The sequence below is a fragment of the Dermacentor variabilis genome, unplaced genomic scaffold (genome assembly GCF_050947875.1).
Source record: "Dermacentor variabilis isolate Ectoservices unplaced genomic scaffold, ASM5094787v1 scaffold_13, whole genome shotgun sequence".
NCBI classification, from domain to species: Eukaryota; Metazoa; Arthropoda; class Arachnida; order Ixodida; family Ixodidae; genus Dermacentor; species Dermacentor variabilis.
In genome coordinates, this window is record NW_027460291.1 from 33761896 (window position 1) to 33777241 (window position 15346).

Below are 15346 nucleotides of genomic sequence, written 5' to 3' on the forward strand. Positions count from 1 at the left end.
TCACTAAGGGAATCATGGGAAAATGTGACGTGGGCCCAACTGCACAAACATGTGCAACACAGTATTTTGTCAAAGCAATGTCTGAAATGTGTTAAACTACAGTTATGTTGTGAAACCAATGACTGACACTTGTGCCAGATGCAGCACAACATGACATCATGGCGAGCAATGCATGCGCGGCACGAGCACGGTCTAACAAGTTGCCCCGCAATTTTGCAAGTTAAAGAAAAAAGCATGCAGCCCTTAGACCAGGCAGAGCCAACTCGACTGCTGCTCAGATGTAGTTGAAATGGCAACCCCCATGTTAGCGCAAACAATGCTGAAATCATCGAGAATGCTGAGTTCCATAACCAGAAGTCTTGATTGCAGTGTAACATGTATCCCATGATTTTGAATTCTGTTTCACTATGTCATCAGCACAGTGGCACGCGTGTACAATTGCAATTATTTGTGCAAACAGACCCACTTCTGCATCACCTAGTCAGTTAGTCACACCGAGCACCCAATGTTAGTGCTGCTTTCATCACTGGGGCTCATTCCAGTGTCAGAGGGGACAGCAGCCCAGACCACATTCTGTGGGTCCTCCAGGTAAAACCACACTGCTCTGCACATTCAAAGGGCTGTATACAGCAAAGGGCACACATTTTATCTTGCTTCAACATCTTTAAAGCATGTAATACATTCACACAAAAACATGGTTGCTCTGTGTACAGTTCTCATTGAATGGAATGTGATGCTGCACCTCGTTCTTTTTTGGTGCTTTTTGTGCCATGGTAAAGCAAGGGGCTGTGGTAAAGATGTGAAAAGCTCACACGATCTCACATTTGTCACGATAAATTATTTTTGCGTTAACATTCTCTCAGAACATTAGCAGACAGTGCAGAAATATAGAGAAGGCTGTGCACTTGAATTATGGCATTCCATTCTTTGAGCATTGTACATCCCTTTCAGGTGTGAACCATTCTTTATTGGCACAAGTGAAAGCCCAAACCTGAAGGAGACCATTGAGGTGTTTATATCCAATCATGTGCTCAGCCCAGCCTTGCACAATGCTAGTGCCACTTATAATGCTTTGCTGTAGCTAACCAGGCATTGGTAAACTAAAAATCAGCCATCTTCCCTTTCAAGACTGCATGAATAGATCTAAAAAAAGAAGTCGTATTGTCAGCCTTTACGCGCACTTGCAACATGCCTGTTTGCCCCAGGGGACAGTAACACAAGCTTTAGAAAAATGAAACGACTGCCACAATGTCCCTATTTTAATTAAACCAGGCTGCTTTTGATGGCATAAATGATTGAGGCACATCCTTTGCAAGAACTATTTAAACAAAGCCCCCAAGAACAGAAGTGTAATTGCATAGAAGTTGTAAACCGAAATGCCAAACCCATTACTGTCAGTACTGTTTTTCACAATGCAGTGAGCAGCATCCTTCAAGTTCAGCCTTATACTTGAGCAAAGAAACCACACTGGCAAAATTTGCTTTAACCCTCACTTGGCTACTTTTAACTCTGAAAAAAACAAAAACCTGAGGAACTTAAATGACCCTTGCTTTATGTTTGTTGGCCCCTTTCAGCAGGGTCACATGTCAGCAAAACAACATGCCTAAAAGAGAAACTGAAATGGTGATTCCACCCTCTATGACATGTAGGCCTCAAGAGTTGCAGTTTATCTGCAGAAGCGAAATATACATCCATCATTTACATATTCCTTGCCCTCTAATTGCACCAAACAGAGAGAATTGGTTGTTTACGAGAAGGGAAAAGCTGGCGCTGTATTCTGTAGCCTTTAAGGGAGCATGCCTCAGCACCACACACGTGAACAACTGAACAAGCACAAACACCTAAAGGAAAACCTACGAAGAGGTAAGAGGAAAACATTTAAAACACTACACCTATTTCCGAATTTAAATCTCAAAATGTGAATGAGTTAAGAGCCTTTCAATATTTTTTAGCAAATTAACACTGACACATAAAAAATGATGTACCATTGTGAAGTCTTATCTAAACTTCTACAGACAGCTGAGATGCTCTCCCCACTAAGGTCATTATTTAGGGTGCCAAGGCTTTCATTGCATGGCTCTGACAGTAACTGCATTTTTCAGACAGACTTTCTGGCAAGAAATCAGGCTTAAAGCTCATTTTTATAAACACAGTTAAAGAAGAATGAAGGAACTGCATTTAAATGTAAGCAAAATTAATTTAAGTCTTAGCCGTGCGTATCCCCTTGGCCTATCAATGTATTCATACCTGGTGGCTTCTGGGGCGCTGGTTTTCCCAGACCTTCGAGTGGTATGTCTTCTCCACGCTGTACTGCCTTGTACCACTCCCGCTGCTGACGAGAGTCCAGGTGGTTCATCCGGCTGCCAGTTTTGCGAATCAGTGTTGAGTCAGACTCATAGCCATCACTCAGGGTGCTGCAAAGGTAGAGCAACAAAGTAAAAAGAAAAACACTTTTGATACTCCAAAAAAAATTTGTGCCAGGACCCTAGTCGATGCCTCGAAATCTGTGAGGAACCTCACAGCAAAGCAGACTTAAAAGCGTGTCCCTCTAGCTTTACAGCATACAGGGGACTCTCAACAAATGAAAATTCTTGGGAAGGCAATGAATGACCCCAGTGTAGCAATGCTTTCAGACAACCACGTGGCTGGACTACGAGATTTCTTTAAAACCAGCAAACGTCCATTGCACTCGGCCTTTGTTACTCAATGCTCTCCACCTAACCAGGATCCAGTATTCAAAGAACTCGTGCCTCATGCACAGCGTGAGACCCTCCTAGCTAATGTCATGCTGTCACACATTTAAAGCATGATTAGGAATAGTTTTATTCTATAACTCATTTGGAATCCGGCACTGATTATTGAATTTGTGGCACACGCAGAAAAGCGCTCCACAACAATATCACACCCCAGAGCAAATAACAAAACTACTATTGATATCTATCTTTATAGAACTGTGTGAGTTGGCTGAATTATATGGCAGTTGGAATTGAAAGAATGGGTGAAATATGATCCAAATTTTTATCAGTTACAAAAACAAAGGGTATGCGTATGCTGCCTTCTTCACTTAGAGGCACTGAAAGGCAGCTACAGTTGACTTCCATCAATTTGACCTTGATTGGACTAATGGGATTGATTGAATTGTTTAGCTAATCGAATTAAAAAAGACAGAAAAAACATCCAAATCCATTGCTGGTTCATATGGCAGTATTTACAGACTAACACATCTTCGAGTCTACCATGCACAGTTTTTATGGGTTCACAAGAAAACAATGTGTGCCCAAATATGACATGCACCTGACCTTATAACAAAGAAAAAAAATGTAGCATGCTCCAATTCTGGCAATCGGGAATTGTATTTATTTAATATTTTATGTATTTTCAATATTGCCACTCAGTTGAAAGCATACTAGGTGGTTATTAAAATAACATCATCATCATCATCATCATCATCATCATCTTTTATGTCCAGTGCAGGACGAAGGCCTCTCCCTGCGATCTCCAATTACCCCTGTTCTGTCCCAACCGATTCCGACTAGCACCCGCAAATTTCCTAATTTCGTCGCACCATCTAGTCTTCTGCCATCCTCTACTGCGCTTCACTTGCCTTGGTACCCATTCTGTCACCCTAATGGTTTAACGGTTATCTAGTCTGCGCATTACATGACGGGTATTGTCTATACCCGTTTGCTCTCTGAGCCAAACCCCTCTCTTTCTGTCTCTTAAAGTTATGCCTAGCATTCTCCGTTCCATCGCTCTTTGCGAGGTCCTTAACTTGTTCTCAAGCTTCTTTGTCAGCCTTCAAGTCTCTGCGCTGTACGTCAGCATCTGTAAGATGCACTGATTGTATACTTTCCTTTTCATTGATAAAGCGTAACCTCCCAGTCAGGAGCTCATGATGTCTGCCGTACACGATCCAACCCATTTTTATTCTTCTGTGATTTTCCTTCTCATGGTCAGGGTTCCCTGTGATTAGTTACCTAGGTAAATGTACTCCTCCACAGATTCTAGAGGCTGACTTACGATCTTGAACTCTTGTTCCCTTGCCAGGTTATTTATCATTATCTTTGTCTTCTGCATATTAATCTCCATCCCCACTCTTACACTCTCCCTGTTAAGGTCCTCAATCATTTGTTGTAACTCATCCGCATTGTTGCTGAATAGAACAATGTCCTCGGCAAACCGAAGGTTGTTGAGGTATTCGCCGTCTATCTTTACTCCTAAGCCTTCCCAGTTTAATAGCTTGAATACTTCTTCTAAGCATGCAGTGAATAGCATTGGAGAGATTGTGTCTCCTTGTCTGACCCCTTTCTTTATAGGTCTCATCCTACTTTTCTTGTGGAGAATTAAGGTAGCCGTGGAATCTCTGTAGATATTTTCCATGGTATTTACGTAAGCGGTCTGTACTCCTTGATTACGCAATGCCTCTATAACTGATGGTATTTCTACTGAATCAAATGCTTTTTTGTAATCTATGAAAGCCATATAGAGAGGCTTATTGTACTCTGCGGATTTCTCAATAACCTGGTTAATGACATGGATGTGAAACCTTTCCTGAAGCCAGCCTGCTCCCTTGGTTGACTAAAGTCCAGTGTTGTCCTTATTCTATTGGAGATTATTTTGGTAAAGATTTTATATAATACTGGGAGTAAGCTAATGGACCTATAATTTTTTAGTTCTTTAACATCACCCTCTTTGTGTATTAGTACAAAGTTTGCATTCTTTCCGTTTTCTGGGACCCTTGCTGTTGATATACGCTTCGTATAGAGAGCCGCCAGTTTCCCGAGCATTATGTGCCCTCTATCTTTGATTAAATCGACTGTTATTCCATCCTCTCGTGCCGCTTTTCCCAGTTTCATGCCTTGCAAGGCCTTTCTGACCTCACCTCTAGTTATAGAAGGAGTTTCTGTATACTGTTCATTATTGTTTCGAATAGAATACTCCTGAGTCCTCTGGGTACTGTATAGGTCAGTATAGAATTCTTCCACTGCTTTTATTATACCTTCAAGATTGCTAATGATATTACACTGCTTATCTTTCAGTGCATATATCTTGGTTTGTCCTATGCCAAGTTTCCTTCTCACTGATGTCAGGCTGCGTCCATTTTTAACGGCTTCTTCAGTCTTTCTCACATTATAATTTCTAATATCACTTATTTTTGCTTTGTTGATTAGTTTTGATAGTTCCGTGAATTCTATCTTATCTTGAGTTGAACACTTTCATTCTTTGTTGTTTCTTTATTAAGCTTGCCTACTGGTTGCCTTGGTGCCTTGCCTCCCACTTCAATTACTGCCTCTGAAGCCAGCCTCGTTATGGTTTTATTCATTACCTCTATGTCATCATCATCATCTCTCTGTTCTATGGCTGCATATTTGTTTGCAAATACCAGCCTAAATTGACAGCCTAAATACTGCCTCTAAGTTGACCTGTTTTTTTTCTTGACCAATTTTACTCTTTCTCTGTTCAAATTGAGGTGAATCCTGGCCCTCACTAACCTATGATCACTACACTTTACCCTACCTATTACTTCTACATCCTGCACTATGCTGGGATCAGCAGAAAGTACAAAATCAATTTCATTTCTTGTTTCACCATTAGGGCTTTTCCAGGTCTATTTTCCGTTGCTACGTTTCCTGAAGGAAGTGTTCATTATTCTCAGCTTATTCCTTTTTGCGAATTCTACCAGCATCTCACCTCTAGCATATTTAGAATCGACACCGTAGTTGCCAATTGCCTGTTCACCCGCCTGCTTTTTCTCCACTTTTGCATTGAAGTCCCCCATTACTACAGTATATTAAGTTTGCACTTTTCTCATTTCACAAAAAAGACAATCACATTTAAAAAATTTGGAGGACGCTTAAGCTTCGCCTTTAAGGGCGGAACACGACAGCGTTCAAAGACCATTTACTGCTTTTAATGTTTCCTGGCAACTGCAGGTTATGTAACCGTAACGTTTATCGGGAAACGCTGGCTGCGAACGCTATGCACGAAGGCGAGCTTCCTGGTAGAAATGCGGCCTCTTGCGTGGATCGATCTCCTGTTATTGTTTTGCACTTTTAATATTTCAGTCTGAGAAGAGCTAACATAAAGGACATGCACTGTTGATGTTTTTTCTCATTACATTTGTTTGTGGGCTGCCCTTCTCAAAATTCCGAGGAATAACTTTGTAAAGAATGAAAGACAAGGTATGAGCAACTTTGGTGGTAGAAAATTGGTTGGGTATGCGTGGTTCGGTATTTGCTTCAATATGAATTGCCTTCCAGGATTTTTCGCTCACAGCCAACGTCGCCGACACCGGCTTTTCTGCGATACAAGCTCCTTAGCGCTGTCGCGTTAAAGGAGAAAAAAATAAAGAAAGAAAGAATCGACATTTTGAAAATGTGCTCTGTACAAACACGCACACAAAAAGAAAGGAAATACTGAAGCAAATCCGCCAGGGTAGTGTTAAAGCAATAAATGTGGTCTAAGCAGTTTTTCAAGCAAAAACATCAATATTGTAATAAAGTTTAGCAGTGCACAATCAAGCACATTGTGCTTATAAAATATTATTCGAGAAAAAAAAAAAAGAAAGCAAGCTTCTAACAGAGCATTTAAAGCAAAGATCACCCACAAATTCCAATTAACATTTCGAAAACATTGCACACGAAATGAAGCACAACCAAGAGGAAGGATTACAACCAGTTTGCCAAGCAAAGAGAACGCCGTATTGATCATGCATAATGTGCAAACAGCCCGAAACAATATTGAAAACAGAAAAGTGAAGCACAACCAGGCACAGGACTGCAATCTATTACAAAAATGGGAATGGAATAAAGAAGCAAGCAAGTGATAGTACAAGAACAAACTTATGTGCAATAATAGCATCTCTTTCACCAAGACAACCGGTACACATTTCATCGGCCATCACCAGCAATTATTAGGAAAGGAAATACATTGTAAAAGTGCAGGAATCTAAGAAAACGGAACCAGTGTTCAAATGGAGAGAGTGTGCGCGGCAATGGCGATGGTCCTAGAGGTTAGATGTACGTTCTAACTTTGCAGTGAAAGCGGAGACTGTTTCGGCCTTCGTGATATCTGGATTTAACAATCGATTCCATTTGCGTATCATAAGTGGAAAAAACGATTGCCCAAACAAGTCACTGTTGAAAGAATATTCAGTTAATGTATATCTATGCTTATGAGTCGGGCGCAACTGTGAAAATGCGACATATTTAGGCACATCTATCTTATAGATGTCATGCAGCAGTTGGTACAAAAACTTGAGACGTGTCTGCTTTGCCCTTGTGCACAGTGTCCTAATACCAGAAGAAGCAAGAAGATTAGTGGGAGAGTCTGTGCATTTATACTTGTTATACACAAATCTTATCGCTTTGCACTGTACTGACTCCAATTTTGTCACACTAGTTAGGGAATGAGGGAACCAAACTGTGTTAGCATATTCTAACACTGGTCTGACGAATGTAGTGTATGCTAGTAGCTTTGCAGACGTGGGTGCCATTCTTAAACATCTTATGAATCCATACACACATGAATAACATGAATCCTGCAGATTTTACCTTCATGGAATGTAAATTTCTTTATACTCCATGTCCACTGTTGTCGCTTTCGGAGCACTTGCAATCTCCCAGAGTAAATAAAAAAATAAGTTACAGTTGCCGTAGGCAAACAGGCAAGCTTTCACTACGGTCCACAAAGTTGGAAAGTATGGTTCTTCCCCCTCTTTCATGTTTGGCATTCGGACTATGCTGGAAATTGGGTTTGTTTGGCACCCTTTTCTCTCTGCTGCCATACTTGCTGCCTTGTCTACAAACCCTCCATGTAACTGCTTGGTAGGTACTCTGATGGGCGTTTTCCATTGCCTAGAGCAGCGCAGGTGTGTGCAGACACATAAAAATACAAGGTAAAATATTTTGATGCAAGTGCTTTAGGATTAAAACAACCTAATGCAAGGCCCATCGAAATGCATCGCTGCAGGCTGGAGCCATCAGATGAGAACATCGACCAGGAGCAAAATGTGCTGAACACTGGAGGTTTGTTGCAGTGCCTCACTACTAGCCATGTGTAACAGCAGCTGCAGACTTGGCTGCATTGTGGAATAGGCTTCTCATGATGTGGATAGTGGCGTGTGGCGGTGACAAGACCAGTTTAGAATGATGGTTGTGTTGTGGCAACAACAAGAAGAGAATTGGTGATGCTGATCGCGGAAGAAGATCATGTGCCACCAACAAGGAAGTGGCGTGCAGAGCGTGAGGGCGAGCGAAAGTCTCGAACGGCAGCTGGCAGAACGGCAGTTCAAGGCTCGATGACCGGCGACCGGGTGTCCTGCTACCGTGCGGACCTGGTCGGAGATCCCGCTCATGGCTGGGCTCTCCTGTGTACCAGCGGCCTGCTGTTATAGCAGCCTGGTGCAGTGCTTCCTGCTGGGCACCGGGGCGCCTGAGCTACCTGTCTGCCGACCAAGCCCGACGTTCTAGCGGCCGAGGCGTTACAGGCCAGGCGTTATGGGCCAGCTACAGCAGTGGCCTGGTGTTCTGCCAGACTGCTGTTCCCCGGCTTCCATGTCGTGATAAGGTGTGGTGTGATGATGACGGCGTAAGACGTGGCCGTTGCAAGCAACACACCAGCTGTCTTTAAGTGTCAGACGATGCAGCGACGCACTACGCAACGACAACCGTCATGGTCACCACAACGACGACGCCCACCAGCGAGTCATGATGCATGAGTGCTAGGCACATCCTTATATAGAAGGACAAATGACTTCCGAATTCTAGTCCACGTGTACATAAATCGTCTGTATCGTGTTAGCATGTCTGTATAAATTCTGTGTTGCATGTAAAAAGCTCCTGTCTGCCAAGTCGTTATTAAAAAGATCCTGGGCCCAACGGAAACAGCAAGTTTGTTTCCATCACAAGGCCCATAGCAGGCGTTACCAGAGGCGTAATTCTTAAAGAGGTTTTGCAACATTTTTTGTACAAGGTACAGCTTCGCTCAAAAGATTGCCTGCTTTCTCCTTCAATTTTATGAAATCCCCACCACTTTTCACGCATATCCTTACACGTATTTGACCAATGGCCAAATTTCTTTTGCAACTCAGCTATGGAGTGCCTCAGCCGGAGCAAAAGTGGAGAAGTCTCGTCACTAATACTGTGGTTCTGCCATGTGGTGATGAAGAATGATACTGCTGCACCAATCCTATGGCCCCTGCAGTGAAAGGAGCAATGGGTGATAATGCCACACAATCTCAGTGATGCCAATGCACGAGCTCAGAATGATGATGGGCAGAGCACTGTGGACATCGCTCTATGTGGGCACAGTTTCGAGCACAGTTCAAGTCATGGAAAGGAGGAAAAGGTCATGAGGGTGTGACAGCGGCTGAAAGTTCTGTCTGCATAAGATGCAATCAAAAACGTGTTTGTTATACCCCAGTCTCATGGGGCACTTTTGATTGCAATGGGGTCTAATCAACCCTGACTGTGATAAAATGTGCCGTGTGTGACACCCATATTGGAAAAAACTCAAGAGAAGGTGCCCTTTAATGACAGACATTCCACACTTTTCACAAAAGGTGTTTCAGAGCCCCTTTAGATGTGTCTTTGAGTTAGTACAAGCAACCTGAATTGAGTGGCTGTTCTCTGCTGCTCGAGGAAAATTTTGACAAATATTTTTGAGAACTGAAAGTTCAATTCATCATCATTCAGAAGCAAAGCACGAGCCAGGTGAACAGGTCTATGTGTGCAGTGAAGCAGAACAGGACACAAGCCCACAAACTGCGAGCCATCTTGCGCCCAGTGCCGCATTGTGCACAAGACGAAATGAGTGTCAAGTGTCACCAATCCCAAGCTGTTAAGTCTATATCACTTAAGAACTTCAGGAGGAGGTGCTTGAGTGAAGCAACTGACAGCATGTCTTGCAATGCTTAGATCTGCCTGCAGCCAACAATATTCTCTTCCTCCTTTCAGAACTGACCATTAGGCATTTCTTAACAGTCCATAACTCAACAACGAAGATTTATCCTGTTACCTCAGCACTTCAGGTGTAAACTATATTGCTTTTACTGAAGAATCCAGTTCATTAATACAAGAGAAAATGCTTCTCTAAGTTTTGCTTGGATGACATGTGTGCATTTCACCACCCTGCAATATGATAGAAGAAGAAAAAAAATTCTTGGCATTAATCCTTTAACACAACTCCTACGCACTAATTATTTCACTACACATCAGTTAAACTTGCTAATGGAAGTTGTACTGTACTTACTACTTTGGCTTTGGTGTATCCAAAGGAGGCAAGTACCGAGAGCTCTAAAAAAGAAGAGAGTGAAAGGAAACTTCAACCTAATAGTACAAATGTTAAAAAAAATTAAAAACAAATATGATGTCATATGCAAACCTGCAAGTCTGAACTTCTAGGTACAGTAATCCCTCGTTATAACAAAATTGCTTTAGTCAAAATATAGCTTTATCCGAAATTTCTTCCGGTCCCGACCCAAATGCATGCATTTTAAGCCGCATTACTTGAAGCGCACGAAGAGATTGACCCGCTTAGAGTGTAGTGGCAAATGGAGGCATCGCCGCCGCTCTTTTGTGCATGCAGCATCAAATTAATACCACTGATGAATTAGCCTGATGCAGGCACAGAACAGGCCACAAAAGTACCAAACCAACGACCAATGACTGCCTAGTAACAGTTACCAAACAAGTGCCGAGTGCTCTCAGCTGTTTACTGCGGGGCGAACGGAAGCTGTCAAATTTCATGGTGCAGCGCACCCGAACCGTTAATCTCGGTCGCAATCGCATCACTGGTACCCCAGTGATAGAATCCATACAAGTTAAGTTTTCTTTACACTTTGCGATGCCAGAAAACCGTGGTTTCTTGGATGCCGAAAAGCAGTCAAAAGACCGTGGGCAGACTTGCCCCATAGCATTTCATGGGGTGCGCTCAATGAGCAAAGTTTTGCCGCTCTAAAGAGCACTTCTGGCACTGAAACGTGCTGAAAAGCCCGAAAGAAGTGTCCCTCAAATTCTAAGTGCCATGTTTGACGCGCTGTGTTAACAAATCGGGAAGACGACTTTGGGGTAACCGGTCTAGAAATTTGCTCGCCGCAAACCATAATGGGCCTGCATCACAATAACACATCGCCCCTAGCTTCGTTGCATTTTTGACGGTGTAAATCAACCAATAACTTGCCGAAAACACGAAAAATCCAAGTGTCGCCAGCGGCGAGTCAGGCTGTCAACATGGCAGGTCAACCCAAGCTGCTGTTTCCCCGGCTATTTTCTCGAGCCGGTCATGCTCAATTCGCACCATCCGACTTTAGACAAACGGTCTAAATGCGTGGTAGGGTCATTGAATTTTGTTCCTAGACATTTGTCAATGGCGAGGATGCGACGGTGTGCGAACACCGACACTCGAACCATACAATTAGCACAGTGTTGTCAACAACGGTGCGCTGAAAAACTCTTGTTTTGCAAACTTCATGGCTGCACACCTCGGGAAAGAAATTGCCCAGTGATCACGCAAAAACCCCTACTGCAAAACCGTTCAGTTTTCATGGTCGCACTGCGTACCCACAATGAGCGGCTAATCGTTTTTTGAGCACAACAAACATAACCTCAGACTCGAGCCATGGAATTTGCGGCACTTTCCAGCGTGATACTCTCGTAGTCTTCCGTGACCTCCGCACCTCCCCTATGCGCAGAAAATTCAGCCGTTTATCCTTTTTCCACACTCTCTACCACAATAACACACCATTTGCAAGTTCACATCTTCTCCTGGCGCCGCACACATCGGCTCGTGTAGATCATATGAAGAAGTCTAAACCCATTTTCGCTCAAACAGAACGATTCAAATACTCACCTTTGGTCCTGGCTATCGAAGAGTGGAATTCGCTTCCTCCTAGCATTGCGGCTATCGCTGAAACATCAGCCTTTTAAACAGCTCTTTGGTCAACGTAAAATGATGTGTGTCGTCGTTTTTTCCTTTCTTTTTTTTTTTTTTGTGCGTGCCAGCCGTATCGTTCCATGAAATGTTAGATGCCATGTTTTGCAACTTCTGAAGGTGCTTTTTTTTTTCTTGTGGAATTTGCTACATGTGCAATTTTTCAGTTCCTGTTCCTAGCCATTCTTTTTTTCTTAATAACTTGTACCTGGCTTCTTAACTCGTTTATTTCTGTCTTCAGCCATTTATAACCAGTGTTGTATATTTACAAGTTTTCTTTGATGAATCCCCCCCTATGTAATGCCCGCATTGGGCCTTTAGGGTATTGAAATAAATAAAATAAATAAATAAAAGCGGCCACTGCCTTCCCCTCCTCACTCGCTCTCCAGTCTGGAAGTCGTTTGGATGCAAGTCACTCCTCTCACTCGCTTCCTTGTATTTAAGTTTCAGAAGCACAAGTTGATGTCAGGAAGTCGGTTTCAATTTGTTATACATGGACTTCATCAGCAAGGATATTGAACATTCTTTTCACTATGGCTGTGAGCGCCACTGGCTAGTAATCCCTGGGCTAATCTTGTACACATCTTGAAATACCCAAGGAAGTGCATGGTAGGATGGCTCGCCATGGTAGCTTAATTGATAAAGCACCACATGCATAATGCTGAAGATTCAGCTCCCATTTATGGCCAGTTATCTTTTCATCCACTTTCATTCTTCCTTTTTTTTATTTCTACATTTCACTTAAATATAAATAATTTTCCCTGTGCTTATCGGCTGTTTTCTTCATGCGATTATCCTAAAAGTTCAGTGCAACTAAATCTTACTGAATTTTAGCACCTAGCTCATTTGTAGACGTCACACACACACACTAATGCTTTAACTGTGAAAAACTGATTGGTACTCACAAAGGCCGCCTCTCTTTCAGCAATAGATGAGTGGCCAGGTTCGTATTCTTCTATACTGCGTGGCTGAATCTTGTAGGAGCCAGGCATTGTGGACAGGCTGTCCCAACAAGACACACAACAGAAGCATGAGCACTGATTGGTGCTACAGCCAGGATTTATTGCACACAGATATGCGGCACTCTCAGTTCAAGAAATGCCCAGGCAGACTGCTTCCAACAGTGGTGCACACAATAAGCAGTGGCACTTGGTAGGTGCCACTTGCATGGAACTGCTCTTACAATACACTCTCTGAATGTCTGGTCATCAGGCAAATGGCCCAACCCCACACCACAACCAATATACACTGGAACCTCGTTAATTACAACTCTAAGGTGATAGGAAAATTATTAGAGTAAAACAGAATTCGAACAAAGGAGAGCCCCTTTGAATATTGCGCCCGATAACATGCGTGGTACAGCACCCAACAGAGTCACCAACCAGCAATTCGGAATCTAGAGGAAATGCGCAAAGTCCAAACAAATAAAGTCAGAAATATCGAATTCACCACCAGTAAATTAGTCTTTATTCCACAAGTGGCCAGAAAAGCTGGTCAACACTTTGCTGCATGCATGCACATATGCTTGCATGTGACTTGGTCAGTCTGCACTTTGACCATTGTCATGGCTTTTGCTATAGGCACGTGAAAGTACGGTCTCCAATTGCACCAAATCTCCATCCCCTGCTAGCTAAACAGATGGCGACTGTGCTCCGATAATCATATGATTGCAGGCTCCTTCACAACAGCCATTGTCCAACAGTTTCCTCATTTAATCACCACCCCTTTCAACAGAGACATAGAGGGTGATGTTGATGCTTTTGAGACTGCATAACATTTGCAACCCAATGAAAATTCGTAATAGCAGTCAAAGAAGTCGCCCAAGACCGTGTCGCAATTTAACACGTAAAGGAACAAACCTGGACACACGAAACTTCCACGCCAAACTGCAAATACAGTCCTTCACAACTTAGCAGCTTGGTTTGTATGAAGTCAGCTACAACTAAATCAACTCGGCGACTAGGCAGACCATTGCTTCCAGTTTCGAGGAGGCACGGATAATGTATCAAAATATTGCTTTTCCGATTGACTCGGTGGCCTAAATGGTAAGTGGCTGTGCAGGCGGAGCGGGACGGAGTCCAAATTCTTAAGTGGCGCACTGTTAGGTGCCTGAAATTTCTTTGAAGCTGTCTGAATTATCGGTCAGTGACTGTATTGTATCACCAAGGCCTAGTGCCTTAACGCACATTTTTTTTTAAAGCGCTGTATCAGAAATTGTGGGTCACTGAGCGTGGCCAAATTGAGCCGAGGATGCAAAGAGAAGACTAATCGCACTGGTGTGCACCCGGAGTACGTGCTATCAGATAACGCTAGAGCATCATTGCTGGTCATTCGTTGGCGATGCAGAGCGCCTTATAAGTCAAATTCTTCACATCATCATTAACTTGCTTATCTGCTGAAGTGTGGCGTGCAATGACAGTACGATAAAACGCTGCTCGCATGGCACTTTGCCGCACTTCAGTGGAGAGGCAGTGCACGCGCTAAGCTTCTCGTATCACATAAAGCTAAGAGGCTCAATTTCTGAAGTAAGCGTCATCGTGGTGGCTGGCAATGCATCCGACTTTGGCCTTTGGCTCAGGCTTGTCCGTGAGAGCGAGAAACTTTGTTTGAAACAACCACTGCCCAATTCTAGGAGTTAGAAATTACAGGAGCTTTTCCCTATTCAAATACATGCGACTCTATGATGAAATGATCAGTTCAAATTATCCATCAATTCAAATTACGAGACTTCACTATAGGCCTACTACCACATCATTTTTATACAAACTACCAATTTACACATGCAATGTGTACATTGCACACAGCTATAGCCACTAAAGCTTCACTGTGTGCAGGCCCTGGATAAAATTATCTTGAAGCCATGATTTAATGATAGCGGGAAGTTATTGAAGACACATGGAGTTTTCAATCCTGTTTCTATCAGTATGCACTATATACCAAGATATCTTCAGAATTTCTTTATATAATTTGATATATCTGGCCTTAGTTGCAGTTGCGCTCAAGAAGATGTGTCCAATTATAATTCTCTGGCAAATAACATTTTGGTAGTGCCTGCAATAAAAGGTTATGAGACATGACAAGGTGACTGCAACAACCTATGAACATCAACAATTTTACTGCGCTTCACCTCAAGAGACACAAAGTCCCTTCATTCCTGTAAACAAAAGAGGCAATAGATTGCAAGATTTATTTATTTTGGCCATATTGTACAATATGCCCCCAAGGAGGGGTTAAAGGAGGCAGATAAATCATGCCTCCTGACAAGGCCTTCTCCCCCGGAACACTTTTGATAAACCTAACTATCTTTTGATAAATCCAGAACACAATAAAGTAAGCCTCCCCAACATCCTTCACACACAACATTTAAGTTTGAGGTGGCTGAAGGCATTTCAGCAAACATAATGGAGGCTGAAAT

The 15346-nt window shown here is 42.8% G+C and overlaps 1 protein-coding gene across 14 annotated transcripts in view; it reads right to left on the reverse strand.

The window, feature by feature from the left end:
• Positions 1 to 15346, reverse strand: part of LOC142566721 (uncharacterized) — a 438480-nt gene that overhangs the window by 111313 nt on the left and 311821 nt on the right. For all 14 annotated transcript variants that reach the window (XM_075677566.1, XM_075677564.1, XM_075677563.1 and 11 more), the window contains 3 exons: positions 12837 to 12933; positions 10252 to 10295; positions 2248 to 2414 (listed from right to left, as the gene is read on the reverse strand). In XM_075677566.1, coding sequence (XP_075533681.1) covers positions 2248 to 2414; positions 10252 to 10295; positions 12837 to 12933 — 308 coding nt within the window. The remainder of the gene's footprint in view (positions 1 to 2247; positions 2415 to 10251; positions 10296 to 12836; positions 12934 to 15346) is intronic.